General features: G+C 37.2%; 1 protein-coding gene across 4 annotated transcripts in view; it reads right to left on the bottom strand.

The window, feature by feature from the left end:
- Window positions 1-6,673: 6,673 nt before the first annotated feature.
- Window positions 6,674-19,160, bottom strand: part of GPR126 (G protein-coupled receptor 126) — a 154,050-nt gene continuing 141,563 nt past the window's right edge. For 3 of the 4 annotated variants that reach the window (XM_010851440.1, XM_010851443.1, XM_010851442.1), the window contains 3 exons: window positions 16,679-16,780; window positions 15,461-15,613; window positions 7,305-9,782 (listed from right to left, as the gene is read on the bottom strand). In XM_010851440.1, coding sequence (XP_010849742.1) covers window positions 9,604-9,782; window positions 15,461-15,613; window positions 16,679-16,780 — 434 coding nt within the window. In that variant the 3' untranslated portion in view covers window positions 7,305-9,603. Of the gene's footprint in view, window positions 9,783-15,460; window positions 15,614-16,678; window positions 16,781-19,160 lie in introns of all 4 variants that reach the window. The other variant, XM_010851441.1, reaches the window with a different exon arrangement.

Here is a 19,160-nt window from a genome sequence, read left to right as displayed (position 1 = left end):
TTATATCACCACGAGTTTTCTCCCAAACCTTACTCCTATCTTTTTCCTGTTTTGAGCCTTATACAAATGAAATCAACAGCATGTAATCTTTATCAGGCTTCTTTCTCTCAACGTTGTGTTGCTGTGTTTTGTAGCTAAAGTGTCTTCATTTTCTAGACTGGGTAATCTTTTGTTATGTGATTATAAAGTGGTCTGTCTATGGCACTGTTTACGGACAATAACACTGGGGCTATTACACACAGTACCGTTATGGATATCATTGTGCATATTTTTCAATACACACAACTGTCTACTAGTCACATTGATAGACAGTGAACTAATGGGACCATAGGTATGTGACTGCTCAACCTTAGGAGTTACTCCAAATAGGTTTCCAAATTGTAGTATCAATTTATATTCCCAACAAGAATGCATCACTTCTAGGTTCTTCTGATGTTGTTTGTAAATGTTAGTCATTATGAGGTGTATATAATACCTTTGTGTAATGTTAATTTTTTTGAAGTTCAACTCTTTTAGCCACTTCTCAATTAGGTATCTTTTTTTCAAATGTAGGATTTAAAAAATATTTTGGATATGAATCTTTTGTAGGATCTATGTATTTCAATATTTAATAATGTGCATTGTCAGTCTCTTAAATAGTGAGAAGTTCTCAGTTTAAAGTTGAAGGACAGAAATTTAACAATATTTTTGCATTGTCTCTTTAAGAAATATGTACCTACTCCAAGGTCACAAAGATTGTCTCCTATGCTACTCTTATGTATTATTTTACTTCTCACATTCAGATTTACCAATCACCTAGACTTGATTTTTCAGTGAGTGCAGTAGCAGTCAAATCTTATTTTTTCCATATGGGTATTCAATTGGCTCCACATTACTTACTGAAAAAACTTTCTATATTCCATAAGCCATTGATTTTGTCATAAGTCAAGACACCATAATGAATGTGTGGGTTTATTTATGGACTTTCTATTCTATTTGTATATTTGTCAAATCTCCTTGACAGTATCACATTGTTTTAATCACTGTAGCTTTATAATAATCTTGATACATGGCAATGTGATTTTCCAATATGAATCTTTAAGATTGCCTTATTATTAATGATCCTTCATTTTTCTATAAAAATTGAGTTTTAGCTTGTCAATCTCTACACAGAAAAAGAAAGGACACTTGGATTTTAAACAGGATCAAATTGATTGTATAGATCATTTTGAAAAGCGATATTTTGTATTATTGACTTTTTGCATCTATGAACATGGTATATAATAGACAACTTGATTCAGGTCATTTTCAATTTTTGTCAAAAATGTTTTACCTTTGTTATTGTAGAGATCTTGCACTTGGAATATTTCTTCTGGAGGCTTAATCTTCATATTGCCTAGTTTTATATTTTCATTTATCCTTTCTTACAGGGGAAAAAAAGAATATCGGTAACTTTTATGACCATTTCCTGTGTAAGACTGGCCAGTGGTCAGTAGATATCTTTTCTGTTACTTTCTTGCCCTAATGATGGATGAAAAACAAATTACAAGTTCTTCTACTTAAAGTTTCTTTGTTGTTGTTGATGATGTTGAGGGACTCTGCTGGCTTACTGTGCAGATCCCTAGTCTATTTAGAAAAATGCGTTCCTCTGTTTAAGGACTAGACAAATGCCTGGATGAGAGTTTTTGCCCAACAAAGAATTATGGGAGTAAGACCAGGAAACCTGGGCACATTTCATCTGTGAACTTTATAGATGTTTGTGCTAAAAAGAATTTAGAAACAAGCGGGGATTAGAGTCCAGTGGATTTGCCCTGTTGTTTAGCTGTGACTGAAGAAAGCAAGACTTTGCATGTTATAATTCTGAAAGCCCCTCACACCAGTGAGAATAACGGACAAAAAACAGAGACTGAAATATGGCTTCCTCCCACGACTCTGGGCTCATCACAGCCTCCTTTATCCCGCCTACAAGCGAGGTGTGAAAATCAACTGGAGGATCATGGAGAGAATGGCTAAACTTCAAGTGTTCCTCTTGAGTAAACAAGGATCATCCAAAATAGCAGAACCAAAGTTAGGAAAAAGATCCTTTGAAGGAAAAAAAATTTCCAAGTGAACTGGGAATTATTTGGAAGAATGAAAGCCACAACTATGTTAGCAATCCTTTATAGCTTTTGTGGATAAAGAAAAAAAAATCCAACCAGCACTTTGTAACTACAGACTGACTTTTCTATAACTATGGCAAAGACCTAGTAAAACATTTTCTAACTCTTGTTTGGAATCCTTGCTTGGAACTGTTCCTGAGGAGAAAATGTCCTTTTGACAATTCTGAGTATTTAGAAGACAGTCTGTGCATAGTTATCTACCAAAGTTTTTGAACAAGCAAGTTTCTGCGAAATTCAAATGAAAATGCTAACTGGAAGTGGGCTAATCAAACAGTGATAACTTCTACTTGCAGAAATAGATGTATTACTTTAAAAAAATATATAGTAAGATATTACTATTCTGGTAGCTGTATTGACCTCTAAGCTATCCAAGCATTCGCCTTACTCCACTTCACATCTCTGCATTGCCATAGATGATTTCCCAGCATCATGCCTCTGTAAATTGGTGTTTAACACAACTTAGACTCTCAGGGCCATTGAAAAGGAATCACAAGAAATAATACATCTTTAAAATGCTTCTCAGGTCTTTGGCAGTGAGTTCCGTGCTAGAACTGCCCTCCGTAACTGACGTGCACACAACTTTCTCTAATTTGAATGCAAACCGGGCCGAGACATCCAGGACAACAGTAAATAAGCTCCTCTGAGCTGTGGGGGCACGTCCAGTGTGTTTATTACACGGCACCTATTGGTTTTGTCTTTCTCACTCACCCAGCAAGAGACCCTGAATTGGCCATCTGAGGCACATTCTTGTCAACTGTCGAAACTGTTTTGCTTGCTGTCTTTGTATTTCCTGCTGATCTGTTTTGGTCTTTCCCCACTGTGGACTGTGCACAGTATTGCAACACAGCTGGGGAGGAGAAATGGGTTTCTTGTACCTATGTTAGAAGGGTCATTAATTCTACAGATTTGCTAAAAGAAAACTGGAATTTTAATTCTGATTTTCACAATGAGTAGGTACTGCCTCACTGCTGGGGCATCTTCTCTTTGGTACTTGAGTGAATTTTCCTACTACTTTTATCTGGAAAAGATTTAATTAGTGCTCTGAAAATACTTAAGTGTTTGCATATAAAAGGCATTTATTTTGGAAATAAAAAAGACACAGAATGCATGTATGCCCTTGAAAAATTGAGACTGAACAAGATCAAACATCTTGCTTGACATTTTGTTTTGGGGTCTTTGGATTCTGTGTTTAAATAAAAGTGACTGACATTTTTCTATTTAAAGATATTAAAGAGAACTATAAAATTCCAGTGCTGACAACATTTTGGCTCTTTAGTGGCCTCTTTTATCTACCAGATAGATAACCTGAGCCCATAGCAGATGGGTGACCTGCTAAAGTCACATGGGACAGACAGTTACCTGTGACCTTTCTTCTACACTCTGTGCTTCCTTCAGAGAAGGAACTGTTGGCTTTAGCAAAATGGGATCACTCCACCTTCATAAACCTTAAACAATATGGATTCTATATGGTTGCTTTCTCCAGTTCTTCTCATCCTTACTAGTTAACAGTATCACTGCTCACCATTCTTCCTGCAGGTTGTACCATGGCTTTCTCACTGACAGAGACTCCTAGACAGACAGTAATAGAATGAGGCTAATAGGTTGGTTGGGATCTCAGACTTTTCTTTACATGCAAGGAATTAGCCAGAGCAAAAACATACTTACCACAAATTTCATACAAAGCAAGTCTAACAAATATTTGTGAATATCAGTGAAAGCAGAGGAAAACATCCCTTGATTCCAGATTCCTCAAAGTCTGGCCACAGGGTTCCATGAGGACCCTTTCTGTTCATACATTAAATTCCTGGATTTTGAAGCCAAGTCGAGCCAGAACACAGTTTCTAAGACAGTTGCTCAAAAGCAGGTTTGTGTGCTTAGTCACCTCAGACTTCAGTTGAACCTAGTTCCCTTTCCAAAACCATTAAAAAGTATTTAGAGTTAACCTTAAACTGAAATCTTCTTGTTCTTATCCTACTCGACTGTAGCATATACGGTGACATGAAGCAACGTGCGTAAAGTGTCTTGAATAGTGTGATACTACTATATTTTCCCTTTTACTTTGTATTTCTAGTCTGTATTCTTATAAACTCACCCACATTCAAGGTACTCTGAGATCTACTTTTCCAAAACATGAAATGCAAATGGACCTGGTAAACACCATACACATTCAATAAACATGAACCAAGCACCTGTTATATAGCCAGCAGTATGTTACTGTCTGTGAAAATGATGAGAATAAACATAACCCAGTGCATCAGACCTTAATATTAACGTCATTCAGTAGAAGAGCTGTACACCTAGAAAAATTTTAAAACCAAAAAGACAGTATACTGTGTCAGGTTTAAGTGCTTTAGACATTGTAGGCACTTACTGTTGCCGTTAACAGTGTTACCGGAGACAATGTATCACTCTAATTTGCCAGTAATGATTACACGCAGATCTTCACGATAAACTGATTCTTTTTTAAGTTACAATAGTTTCAAATGTGTCCGGTCTGTCAGCTCAGGCCAGTGAGCAGGGTCGCAGAGTTGGACATGACTGAAATGATTGAGCACGATGTACCACTTAAAATCCTCCACTGACTGGCTGAACTGTAGGAGATGAAGCAGGAAAATACAGTAGTGCTCTAGAGAGCTTTCTTTTGCCCCTAGGGTATTTAAAAATCTTTATTTTGCTATTACTTTGTTATTTTCTCACTATGTATCTCTATTAAATTATATTTAATGTGAATATCAAGTATCTTACTCTCACTGACAACCTGAATTTATAAACATCTTTTAAAGCAATTCATGATGAAAATAAGCCAACAGAAAATATAACCAAAATATGGTTATATATATATAACCTAAATGATGAAAAAAGGTTTTGGGGTATATCTCCAATTATTTGTCATCCAATTATTCAAAAATGTCTGAGATAAATCAATAAAGATTTGAGACTTTAGAATATTAAATATTTGGTTGTGAGCTTGAAATAAACTAGTTTTTCAAAACACACCAAATAAACCTATTTTGATACAATGATTTAGGGAATGTACTTGTGAAAGCTACTCTGAGGGCAAACACCAAGTATTAGCTTATTTAATTTAATTTAGCCAGGGACTTGCATTACTGTAAGGCTGTTTAACATTTTATTTTTACTCAGATCCCCATCCTAATATTATTGTCCTTAGAACATCCAGCAGATGAAAGAGCTTCTAATTATTTTAATTAATAAAAATCAGGAAATCCAACACTGACTCACTATCGGTCCCTTTATACTTCCTTGTCTCATCTAATAACCTGTAGTTCAACCTCAAAAGAAAGCTATGCCTCTTCTTCTTCTTCCTTTCTTTTTTTTTTTTTTTTTTTTGGCCACACAGGCATGTGGGGTCTTAGCACAGCATACACAATCTTGGTTCCCCGACCAGGGATTGAACCTGCACCCACTGTGTTGGAAGCACAGAGTCTTAAACACTGGATCACCAGAGAAGTCCCCGTATGCCTCTTCTCTTTGCCAGGGCTAACCTTCTCCCTGTAATTCTCATCCCACCCTTGCATCTTCATGTTTATTCTTATTTTTCACTAGGGAAGCAGAAAAAGAGAACAGTTAAGTATTATTCCTTGATATGAAGAGGGAGGGAAGGAAGAAAGAAAGAGGGGAAAAAGTGAGAATATGAGGAAAATTGGGGGAAGCAGAAAAGGGAGGGAGGGGGACAGAAAGAGGGAGAGAGAGACAGTACTTTTATACGAGAAAAATAGAATGTTACTCAACTGGAAACACAGGCATTCTTCCAAAACACTATGTTTGCAAAGCCCAGTTCCTTCAGATTTCAAAACACTACAAACACAGATTGGTCTGAAAATCAATAAGTGTTTCCCACCTACTTCCCACTGCTGCTCCTCTAGCTTCAACCTGCTATATGTGACTGGAGATGAAGCTTCACCAACTGCTTGCCTGTTTTCTTAACATGGCTTGGCCAGGAGTTATGAAGTTGGCTCAGAAGACCTGAGTTAGCAGTGACCAGCCAACACGCCTCACAACTTAGCACTAAGTAGGGCCGTGAGCCAAATTGGGCCTTGGCTCTCTGCAGAAGAGAGTTATCCTAAATAATCACAGCAAAGGAAGTGAGGAGGTCCTGCTCTCATCATTCAAGTCAAGTTGGCTAAATTCTGTCATTTTCTAAACCTCCCACAAAGAAAACAGTGACTATAAATGTGAAAAAAAAAAAATCCTAAGACCAAACTTCTTTGTCATATTATTGATTTGGTTCCCTTTTCAGAAGGCTGAAGACTTCCCAAAAAGGAAACCTACATTACTTTTAATTTGCCACAGAGCTTGGCTTTGCATCAGTCATCTCAAGAAAATCTAAGAACTTCAAAATGCATTAATCCCCAGTGAACTAGATCTTTCTAAAATATTCATTCTCAGTGTTTTGGCATAGTCACCCCATGTCACTAGCTTAATTGGTGGCAGGTTATTTTCCAGTTGTCAAATAATCTTTTCCTATTTAAGAGGCAGAAATAAAAACAGTCACTCATAAAGGAATTCAATAATTTGGATCACAAACAACATAGGCATTTATTTGAAAAACATTTTCCATTTAAGTAAAACGGCAAATCAGCTATAGTAGCTTCTTTACTGCTTATTCTAATCTGCACTCACAGTCATTTTTTATTCATCAAATTCAGAGATACTGCTACAGAAAACTCTTTCACAAAGTATTTAGAAAAATATATATACAGTCTCTCTGATAGAAAGTTAATTAAAATAACAAAGCCAGGCAATATAAAGGTAAGATATAAAACAAGCTCACATTTATAAACACAAATAAATAAATATGTACAAAAGAGTCTATGCCAACATTAAACAAACAAAGCTTTACAATGCACGTCATGGTGACAACAATGGAAAACATATCGGGATCCTAGACTGACTCTAACATAATGTAGTTTACAAAAAGGAAAATGAGGAAAATTAAAAAACAACAAAAACTGAAACTCTTTTTCAACTCTCTTCCAACCCCAGAGAGTCTTAAGTTGATATTATTCTCAAAGTTAGGCTAAAATAATTTTGGCTCCAGAGCTAAATTCCTGAAGTTCTGTTCTGAGGGGGCTAAATGAAGGTGAGAACTACATGTGTAGAACTCAAGTCCACTTGCAAATGTTTCTATTCAGCTGTTTCTCCTTTTTTTTTTTTTTTTTAATCCTTACCCGATTACTGGAAATTTCTAAAGTGGAGCTGATACTGTTGTCAAATATGAAAAAAACATTTTTCCAAGATCTGCATGAATATGAGTAGAAATCAAAGATATTTTTAAAGTTCTCACTTTAATTACTCATAACTACATAAGCACTTTGGGTAGAAATCTCACAGTTGAAAGCTAATTAAATTCTATCATCTCTAAGGCTTGGAGGAGAGTATATGAAGATTCAGTGACTAGTTAACTTTCATCTAGATGTAACCTCCGCCCAAATAGCAGCCTGTTAACATACATGCCTATGGAAAACAATGTGACTCTGCTGTAGGGAATCTTAGTAACCTCAGATTTACTATCTTTCCCTTCTGTCTATACCCTTCTCCTGGGAAGGCCAGGCTGAGCCATGCTTTTATCTCCCAGAACAGGGTTCCAGGATGCTACAAAATGGAATGGTATGAAAACTTATTACCACATCATCACCTGTTTGGGTTTGCCAAAAACCTTCAAGACTGAGGATGAGCGGAAGGTGAGACGTCCCTTGGTTGCTGTGCAGTCTGAGAGTTTTCCTATGTCTCAAACTAAGGGCTACCTGCTTCCGGCACAGAGGGAAAGGTCCCCAGGTGCTCAGTCTGGCTTCTGCCTTTAAGCAGTTTCGTTCTGCCAGAATGTCTCATCTTCTCACTTAGGCTGCTTCCAGAACCTGAAACATCTCAGATAACTCAGAGCAAATGTAAAGGTACAGCACATACTGAGACCAATTTCTAAGAAACTGGACACTCATCCATCATTTAAGAACAATTAAAATGTAGTCTCCTATACATTCACTAGCAAGCACATTACTCAGGATAGTCTGAAAGTTAGGCTAAAAGCTGCTTAATATTATGCATGGCTTATATGCAGAAATCTAATCCATAAATAACACCCCATCTATCTTGCCAGATCTCCTCTGGCTCTCATAATCAGAGGACCTATATACAAATAGTTTTCAGACTGGTAAGTGTAGACCCACATGTTTATATATTATTTTGATTATGATAAGTCACCCACCTAAGTCTCAATTTATATTCTTTGGAACAAAACTCTTGAAAGAGGAAGTAAGAGGCTTTTCATTTGTGCAAATGGAAATATCTTAGAAGTCTCTGGAGCTATGACAAGACCATAGAGTCTCAATAGTTGTTTTTCCCAAAAGGGCAAGACTGTTGTACACAGCATGCCTAATGGAAATTCCATTCCTCCCATGAACCCATGGCTCAATATACAGTAGAGGATCAAAAATAGAGGTGTAAGAAGTTCATTCTTCAACTGCTGTGAGGTCCACTGTAATGAAACCCCAACACTAAATTTGATTCAAAAGTATAGGATTAAATTATAATTAACAATGATGTTTAAGTCGTGTCTTGAATAGGATAAATGGAACAGCATGAGTTCGTATTAACTAGGTCAAAATTTGTGAAATTCTTTCTTTCTTAGGCACATAGTGCTCTTCATGGTTAAACATTTGCGATAATGGAAGATCCACCTTTCTGAACTTTGTCAGACATCATTCTTTTGTCTCTGTAGTTAAAAGAGGAAATGCAACTGTATTCAGGGAAACTAGCAGAGATGGGACTTGTAGGCATCCAAAATAGTTTTAAATATTAGTATGCTTTTTTAAAGATTTTTTGGATGTGGACTCTTAAAAGTCTTTATTGAATTTGTTTCAATATGGTTTCTGTTTTATGTTTTGACTGTGAGGCATGGGGAATCTTAGCTCCCTGACTAGGGATCGAATCCACACCCCACCCTCACCCCCCATGTTGGAAGGCAAAGTCCTCACCAGTGGATCCACCAGGGAAGTCCCTATTAGTATGCTTTTGCTTGTTGAGAAAGATGATGGAGCAAATGGCCATATCCAAACCTAATTATTAGGTGGAGTGTGAATAAACTCTAAACTAAACTTTTCCATAGCCTGGCTTGTCCCTTGTCCTCTAACCTTAATATTTCACCTCCCAGCCCAAGTTCTGATTGGTCAATTCAATTATATATTTAAAAAACCCTATCCCCTGTGGGTACTGAATCATGCTGCTCTCAGTAGTGAAGTTTTAGTGATGGTGGAAACTCCCCCATGGAAGAAACACACTGAAAAGACAGATAGTGAATTTCACAAATGCCTTCTTCACAAAACACACTGGTCATATATATGCAGTTACCTAGGTAAGACCACGTTTACATCTGCTAGTTAAGAGTCTGATGCTTGCACATCTTCATGTTTGTGCAGACTGATTCCTCTTTCTTATATTAAAGATATCAAAACTTTGTGCTGTGGCTGAAAGTGTCTGACATGATAATATTTTTATAGAAATTATCTGAATGAGCATTGCAATAACCCTTGACCTTATCAATGACCTGATGGACAGGAATGATCGATGTTTGTTCTCCATCAGCATGAGTCAGTTTTGATGAGGACTTGTCCATGGAAGCATTGTCTGAAAGAAATGATACAAGAAATTAGGCTGCAAGATGAGCTGGTGACATGCCTGAGGGCCATCGTTTTGGACACTCTATTTTGCACATTAAAGAAGATCACAAAGGAAATAGAGCTCTGATTCTTTCTTAGTTTCAATAGCAGGCAGCACTAAATTTTCATGTTTTTCATCTTCAAGGTGCATTCGTGCATATGAATGAATGTTAATATGCCTTCCAGTAATTTGTGGGGGTTTAAGAAATGTTCTTCTAAGTGGTATTTTTCAAAGAGCCAGTGAATAGAGTCATCAGAAAATTGAGGAAAAAATATATATGGCAAATGGCTTGCACCAAGTAGTGACAGATTATATAACAATGAATTAAAACGTGCTGAAATATCTGTGGAAGAAACAATTAGATGTCTATGATATGTTTTTACAGTAATACAGAAAGGGGGAAATGTGTAGGTGGCTATGAGTTGATAGATTCAGGGGGATTTATTATATTATCCTCTCTACTTTTTATATGTGTTTGACATTTCATAATAAAATTGTTAATGAAATGTAATTTAAAGAATTTTGGAAAAGAAAAGTGAATAAAAAACATAAAAGCTATTTTGAACACATTTTCTCATGGAAAAAACTTGTGAAATGAATGCAATATAGAAAAAAGGGCATCTTTTATGAATTATTTTTAAATTCTAGAATCCAAAATTATCTTTATCAGAAATATTTTAAGTATATGTTTTCATTAACTATGCTACAGTCTCAGAATAATGTTGTTGCTGGCAGCAATAAAATCATAGCAACTAACAGTAATAAAGGATTGCTAAATACATTTCTGTCCTAAATTTCTCGGTATCACATATTAAACATTATTTTCCTAGACCCATAGCTTTCTAAAATTGGCTCAGCCAATGCCTTGAAACTCTGTCGTGTATGTGTATGTGTTAGTTGCTCAGTCATGTCTGACTCTTTGCGACCCCAAGGACAGTAGCCGGCCACCCTCCTCTGTCCATGGAATTCTCCAGGCAAGAAAACTGGAAACTCTGTTAAACACTATTATCTATAAATACACATGACTATCTTCATGTACCCTGTGAGTATCTTGTAAGTATCTGTCTTCCTCCCTCTCCCAACACATTTTGGAACAAAATTCTATCTTAAAATCAACTACAGAGATTCTACATCAGTGAAAGAGCAAATATGACCTTCTATAAAGTACTCCATCTCCTGCAGTTGCATCATCTCTATTCACTGTGGAAGAGGAAAAAATTCTATCATGAAAAACTGTGTCTAGAAATCATGGCTCAAAATGGAATGTTCACTCCACATGTTTTATGTTTTGAGTATGCTGGACCCAGTATGTGACTTAACGTTAAAAATCCATCCATAATTGGCAAAAGCCATTGCTATTGTATCTTGTTTTTGGAAATGACTCAAATTGTTCAACTGTGGTCTTGGTGTTGGAGCAGACACTAAATACAATGAAAGCTAAAATAAAAAATGGTTTGTCCATCTCACTGAGGAAGCAAGAGAGAACAGATGGTCTACGGGAAGAGTGAGCAGACTGAAGCACGGTGGGAGGACCCAGGATGGGTGAGAAAAAGGCTCAGGGGTCATTATCTAAGGGTCCCTCCCCATTCAGCTCTCAGCAAGCTGATTGATTCTATGCTTTCCTTCCATTCACACATTCACTAGCCATTGGTTTTCTGTTGGGAATTTTTCTGTTTGTTTAAATCTCAATAATGAACAATTTGTACTTGATGTTTTTAGAAAACTCCACATCCTCAAAAAAAACCTTCATAGATACATTCATTCTATTTCATTGACAACTTCCAGAGGCACACAGTTTTTAAAGATGTTGACCAGCTCCATTCCAAATATGTGACCCAATTTTCTGGATCTTCACAGTCTAATAGAGTAAAATTCTGAGCTAGGTCTGTGTTTCTACATACATGCTATTCCCAGTTTCTGCAATTCCCAGTTATAGTTATTATATTGTGGATAATATAGATTTTTGATTATTGCTATAAGTCTGAAAACCAGGGGCTAGGGAAATGAACTATTATTTAACTGATGCTGAAATTTCAAGCAGACAAAAGTCCTCAAAAAGCAGGCTTGGAATCGACAATTTCTCTTTTATGACTTCTGTGAATGTACCATGACATATCCAGTAATTCATAAGAGCAGTGAAAAGGTAAAGAATTGTACTCCATTCTACAATGAACCTCTCAAGTACTGCTTTTTTTTTTTTTTCCTGTTATATGACCCACTAACTCCAGAGCATGGTACATTTCCTAGAAGGAGCAGCTTGCAGATACCCACATGCAGAGAAGAGCCAGCCCAGCACACGACCATTTGACAGTTCAGAAATTCCAGCTCAATGCAGGACTGTCCTTGGGCTAACTGAGAAGTATTGTAAAGAAGAAGCCATTTTGCTGGTGCAGCAAGAGTCTTAGTTTAATCCATGCAAATATTCTATTACCTTGCAAAAAAATTCATGCATTCAAAAAAGTAATAAAAGTTTACCTGAATGATCCACTTTTGTTGAAGGAATGATCTTAGAAGACATTATCTACAATTCCAAGAAATAAACCATCTAGATATCCATGATGATATGCAGCGACTTTCTACATACCCCAAGTGACCTAGGTATACCAGCAGTCTCACCCAGAACTGGCTAGGCTGCAGAAGACCCTTCATATGTCAACTGACTGGAATGATTATACCATGAAAGTCATGTCATACCGTTGACTATATCCTTATACTAGTTAACAAGAACCTGTTTAACCCCAAATGTTTGAATAGAAATGATTAACATTAGTGAAGTCTTCAAAAATAAATATCCAAGCTTTTGAAACAGTAAAGCTTTTCTTTGGTATCCCCATTTCTACAGTCCCTTTTATCTTCTAGGCAGTTTTCCCCATGATGCTATTACCAAATATTTTATAATTTCAAAATGCCCTCTGTTCCAAAATATCTACCTGTTATCTTGTTTACCATTTTAATAGTCGTTTTTCAGGCTAGCTATTCTCAGTTATATTAAGAGGAAAATAATTCAACTGGGCTAATTCCTATGCATTCACAACTAACTTATAATGCATTAAGTATTTGGATTTTAAAGGGGAGACAAAATGAGTATCTAATCTTAAGGCTGATCAAATAAAGTATAAAATTCACTCATTATAAGTACAATAGAGCCTTGCATAATAGTTGGGAGTAGCGGGCACTACTTCCCGAACAACTGAAAATCTGAGTACAATTTACAGTTTACTCTCTGTGTCTGAGCTTCCTCAGTGTCCACAGTTCTGTATCCACGTATTCAGTCAACTGGGGATCATGTAATACTGTTTGTTGTAGTTAGTACTAAAAAAAACCCTATGTATAAGTGGACCTGCCCAGTTCAAACCGTTTTGTTCAAGGGTTAACTGTAAACAATATTTTATGCCAGGGAACTACCAATTAGGTAGACTAATCTATCTCATATTATATATCTGTCATCGTGTTTCTTACACAGGTGTTTCAAGCAAGAATGCAAAGACCTCTTAATTTTAAGGAAAACTGCTTGTGTGCAGGACTCCAGTACTCTTGCCTGGAAAATTCCATGGACGGAGGAGCCTGGTAGGCTGCAGTCCATGGGGTCATACAGAGTCGGACACGACTGTAGCAACTTAGCAGCAGCAGCAGCAGCTTGTGTGCAGGACTCAAAGACTGCACCCCATTCTGGAATAGCTTCTATTTAATTCCCCAAAGTATCCCTAACTCCAAGAAACTTTAAGAACTGCTGTCCTAAGCTGCTCCAAGTTTTCAGATATTCTTTAAAAATAATTGTATTTATTTATTGGCTGTACTGCATCTTCACTGTTGGGTGGGCTTTTCTCCAGTTGTGGCGAACAGGGGCTACTCTCCAGTCGTGCGTGGGCTTCCCATCGCAGGGGCTTCTCTGGTTGCTGAGCGCTCCAGGGCGCCCAGGCTTCAGTAGTTGAGGCACAAGGGCTCAGCAGTTGCAGTTCCTGGGCTCTACAGCACAGGCTCAATAGTTGTGGCACATGGGTTTAGTTGCTCCTGGGCATGTGGGATCTTCCCAGACCAGGGATTGAACCCATGTCTCCTGCAGTGGCAGGCAGATTCTTTACTGCTGAGCCACCAGGGAAGCCCTTCAGATCTTTCTTTGACTAATTTTGGAATTAAAAAACTCTCTAAACATTCAAACTTTTTTCCGCAGTGCTATCTTGTATACCAGGCAGTGGGCACCAGAGTGGTACAAGCAGGGACATGTGGAAAGATTCAAATGTACATAAGGGTCATTTGAAATGCAAGTGTTATAATGTGAACATTTATACACACATCACGCAAATCACTCTTGCCAAATCTGAATGTTTTTGGTGCCATTTTCTTCTGCCTACATTTACTAGCTAAACAAATACAAAACTTAAAAGTCATTTCCATTACCTTTTATAAGCATCTTTCATTTAGAAAGTGCTGGATACTGAGTGTTGAGAGCTGTTTGACCAAGGTTTAATTAGTATTGAAAAGTAGCATTTCTGCTATTTTCAACTGAAATTATTACAGGAGTACACCTTTTCACATTGTTCACTGGCTATCAAGGACTGCAAAATGGTCTTTGCAGGCATATGTCATTTTATTTGACTTCACTTTGAAGCCCTTCACAGACATTGCAGTTTTTATAAATCGAAGATTTGTGTTGTTTGCTGACAGTCAAGCACAGTTTTTAGCAATAAAGTACCTTTTTAAATTAAGGTATGTACATTTTTTGACATGATTGTATTACACACAATAGACTGCAGTACAGGGTAAACATAGAAGCATATATTTATATATGGTGCATATAAGTACTGAGAAACCAAAAAATTTGTGTGACTCTCTTTATTGCAATATTCAATATATTATAGTGGTCTGAAGTCAAGTTATCTGTATATCTGAAGTTAGCCTGTGTTTTCACAGTCTTCAGAATTTTTCACACACAGGCTTAATGTCAGAAAGTGCAATCATTGTAAATATCATGAAGATTTGGTAGATGAATAAAGATACAATGTTTCTCATCATCTGTATCACTTTCCAAACATAATGTTCCCTCTTTCATATTTAATCAGTAATATAGAGAGCAATCACCAATAACACTTCCAATGGTTAGGAACTTAAGTATCTTTTTTGATTGAGGTATAATTGACATATATCAGTATTAGTTTTAGGCGTACACTATTATGATTTTATATTTGTGTGTATTTCAAAGGACTTAAGTCTTTTACATACAAGCTGGATGGTGTCTCTTCCTGTTTTCATTCCAACTTGCCAGGTAACTGTCATACTATGCTGAAATAATCTGCAAATCAATTTCTGTATTTTTTAAATAAAGATAAAACTTTTAAAAACAAGATACCATACTTTTTCAGGAAAATTAAATTTTAAAGCAAATGAAGTTACAAAAATAATTGAGTTAATGACACTCTGACAATGTAGGTTCAATTTTGGTTGTAAAATTTTAAAAACAGGACAAAATATTCACAAAGGTGCTGAAGGTGCAAATAAATTTTGATTTTCCTAAGTCTAAAATAAGCACCCTAATGGGCACTGTGATCTATGAATATTTACGACATGACAGTTCTCACCACGAAAACATGATGGGAAGTGTCCCAGAGAACATCTTTACTAGCACTTTTCTGGCCAGAATGACTCACCGGTGTGGCTGTTCCTTTTGAAGTAAGTGGTAGAGCTGGATTTAGACTTGGATGTAAGGTAGGTTGAGTTAGAACCAATGGAGCTGGAGGACAAAGATTTTCCTAGATTATCAGAACTTTTCTTGATGATATTGGTAGCTGTCTTACTCCAATCTGAAAAAAATGACATCTCTCCATGAGTCTGCTTTAGAAGGGATATAGTCTGCCTCGAGGGCTTCCCTGGTGGCTCAGCAGTAAAGAATCTGCCTGCAAGGCAGGAGATGCAGGTTTGAACTCTGAGTTGGGCAGATCCCCTGGAGGAGGGCATGGCAACCCACTCCAGTATTCTTGCCTGGAGAATCCCATGGACAGAGGAGCCTGGTGGGCTGCAGCCCATGGGGTTGCAGAGTTGGACAAAACTGACTTAGCACGCATGCACACACTTTGCCTTGAAAAATCATCACCACATTATTTAAGTAACTGATTCATAGCATTGGATGTTCTGACACACTGGCAGTGAATCATACAAGAGATTGACATGTCAACAGTAACAACTCAAAGAAACAGAAAAGTTTCTTACTTTGACCTTATGTTTAAAATTCTACTTAATATCTTAAGGTTGAGAAGTAACCACTGGAGGGGTTTTTTTAAAGAGTAATATTTTTCTTCAGGGATTTTTTTATATTGAGAAAAATCTCTTTTGTCTAATAATGTAAATGAAGACTTCAAAAATATGGAAAGGTACATAGGGTACAGTGGATAACAGAGTTGTTAAATTAGACATAAAAACTTGAGCAACTCACTTAACCTATCTGGAACTCATGCTTCTTTGCAAAATAGAACAGTCAGGTCCAAGTCCTCCGGTCCCATGCAGTCTTAATAATCTAAGACTCCGACCAAGCATCTTTACACACTCCACCTTTACACCTTGCTACCACTGGGACTGGGTTGCTCTGACAATGCAAATGTGTGTGTACTCACATTTGCTTAGGTGTATCTTATTCTTTGTGATCCCATGGACTGTAGCCCGCCAGGTTCCTCTGTCCATGGAGTTTTCTAGGCAAGAATCCTGGAGTGGGTTGCCATTTCAGGGGCTCTTCCTGATCCAGGTATAGAACCTGAGTCTCCTGCATTGGCATGCAGATTCTTTACTACTGAGCCACCTGGGAAGCCCAAATGACAAACACTTCTGACCACACTCTTAATGTAAAAAGCTCAATCACCAACATGCCCCTTTACCTGAGTTGTCTGCCAACCGAAATCTACCACAGCAGAGATGCCGCCTCCACTGTTTCTGAACATTCTCCTTCATAGCACAGTGGAAGATAAATATAAATAAGCCTGGGACAAAAGAAAATATAAAACAATTAGGCAAAATGACACATCGCTAAAGACAAATCTTACAAAACACATGGATTCAATTTATTTTTTTTTATACCCAAATCACTAAGAAACAAAGATGGAAGGAATCTTTAAGTATGCAGCTGATGTTTTAATCCTTTAGAATAGAACACAGAGGCTCAAATAAAACTAGAGCAATTACATGAATCTAATTCTGTCCTTGTTTTAATCAGTATTTGTTGTGACGTAACCTAAAGACTAATCTGAAATAGGCAATATTCACTTTAAGAGACACTTAATGTTTCCCTTATATTTGTTTTAAAATTATGTGAAAACATAGAGAAAATATCCATGAGCTCATCATCTATTTCAATTTGTGTATTCTGAGCTATTTTATGTAAGCATATTATTGTAAGTCTGGGCCATAGAAAAGTGGTATTTTTACAAGTCAAAAATGGCCCCAAATCAGCAATTTCATGCAGCTCCACCTGACCTGCTTTAGTTTCTCAACATTTTAATGCGGAAGCATTTCTGTATTGTCAAGTGCTCTTCATATACTTACAGTTCGCCTGCATCGATCAAAAGCTGTATCACTCGTGCTTTGGGAGCCAGCCTCTTTTAAAATTTGCTTTTGCATTTTTACCTTCTCTTGGCTGCCTCAATTTCTACGTCTCTTCCTCCAAACTTGGTTATTCCCATTACTCACAAGCATATCCTAGTAACTCTCTTTTAAATAATCAAAGAATTTCTCCTTTGACCCCCAATCTTCTTCCAGCTTCTACTTCTTCATTCCCTTTCTCAACAAAACATCCAATGACTAACTTTTGCTGTCCCTGTTTTTTCTCATTTCTTTTCTTCTCAACCTGCTCTGAAGAGGCGACTATCCACATCTCTGAGGCCACTGTCCACATCTCTGAGACTGTCCACATCTCTGAGACCACTAAAACTGCTCCTGTAGATCACAGGAACTCCCCTACTGTTAATTCAGTTTTCTTTCCCATTTTACTAGACCTCTCAACAGTATTCAAAACAATTGATCACTCTCTCATTCTTGAAATACATCCTCTCTTTTTTAAAGATTTTTTTTTCCACGTAAACCACTTTTTTTTAATCTTTATTGAATTTTGTTATAACATCGCTCCTGTTCCATGATTTGGTTTTATGGCTGAGAGGCATGTGGGGTTTTAGCTCCCAGACCAAGGACAGAACACATACTCCCTGCATTGGAAGGTGGTCTTATCCACTGGACTGCTAGGGAAGCCCCTTGAAATACAGTCTTGATACCATTTTCTCCTGTGGAGGGGGTGGTTTAGTCACTAAGTCATGTCCGACTCTGAGACCCCATGGACTGTAGTCCTCCAAACTCCTCTGTCCACAGGACTTCCCAGGCAGGAATACCAGAATGGGTTGCCATATCCTTCTCCAGGGAATCTTCCTGACCCAGAGATCAAATCCACATCTCCTGCATTGCAAGTGGATTCTTTATCACTGAGCCACCATCCCTGATGTTCAAAACAGAAGTGCTCTTCATCATTGCCCTCAAACAAATATATTAAACTCATTTCAGCTCAATAATTCGATAGTTCTTCCTTCAAACCTTTCCATAACAGGATCTTAACCTGCCATTCAGGTCTCAGATAAAACCCCTCAAAGAGGTCATCATCAACTGTTTCTCTTTATTTTTTATGTCTTAGCCTCTGCTCACACATCCTTGCACACACCTATTCTTGCTATGGCACTGATCAGTACCTGATATTCTTGTATTCCTTATGTATTCATTTATCTCTTTGCTTGATTATCCCTTGCTAGTAAATAATAAGCTTCAAGAACACAGGGATGCTTGTCTATCTAATGCTGTACTAGCCATTCCCAAAATAATGCCAGGAACTAAGCAGGACCTCCATAAATGCTTTGTTGAATGAGTAAATATAACCAAGATTAATCACTCATCTATTTTACATGAGATAATTTAATACACACATGTACATCTGAATGTCTTAAATGTGTTTGGGTGTAGGGGCTTAAAAACAGGAGTTAGCAGAACACAAGTTAAGGAGTGACAGGAATACAGTGAAAATATATTTAAGGCAAAAGTTTCTGAAAGGTATGCAAATTAGTTGCCAAGTAATGCCTTAATAATATACCATATTAAGCAGATTATCTACATAAGTGAGGGTATTCTAGAGAGCGCAAGGGCTTAAACTGAACCTGAAGAAAACTTTGGGTAGGAAGTTAAGGGGTTTCCAACAGAATAATCTACTCAGTGACAACTAAGCACTGCTAAGCAGGAGGCACTTTGTTTTAGGAGCAGGAAATTCCAAGGGGATGATCATTGTTTTCATGGAGCACAGGGTCTAGCATGGAACACCATAAAAGTGAA

Source organism: Bison bison, unplaced genomic scaffold (genome assembly GCF_000754665.1).
Source record: "Bison bison bison isolate TAMUID 2011002044 unplaced genomic scaffold, Bison_UMD1.0 scf7180017864303, whole genome shotgun sequence".
Lineage (NCBI taxonomy): Eukaryota > Metazoa > Chordata > Mammalia > Artiodactyla > Bovidae > Bison > Bison bison.
This window is presented reverse-complemented; position numbering and strand designations above follow the sequence as displayed.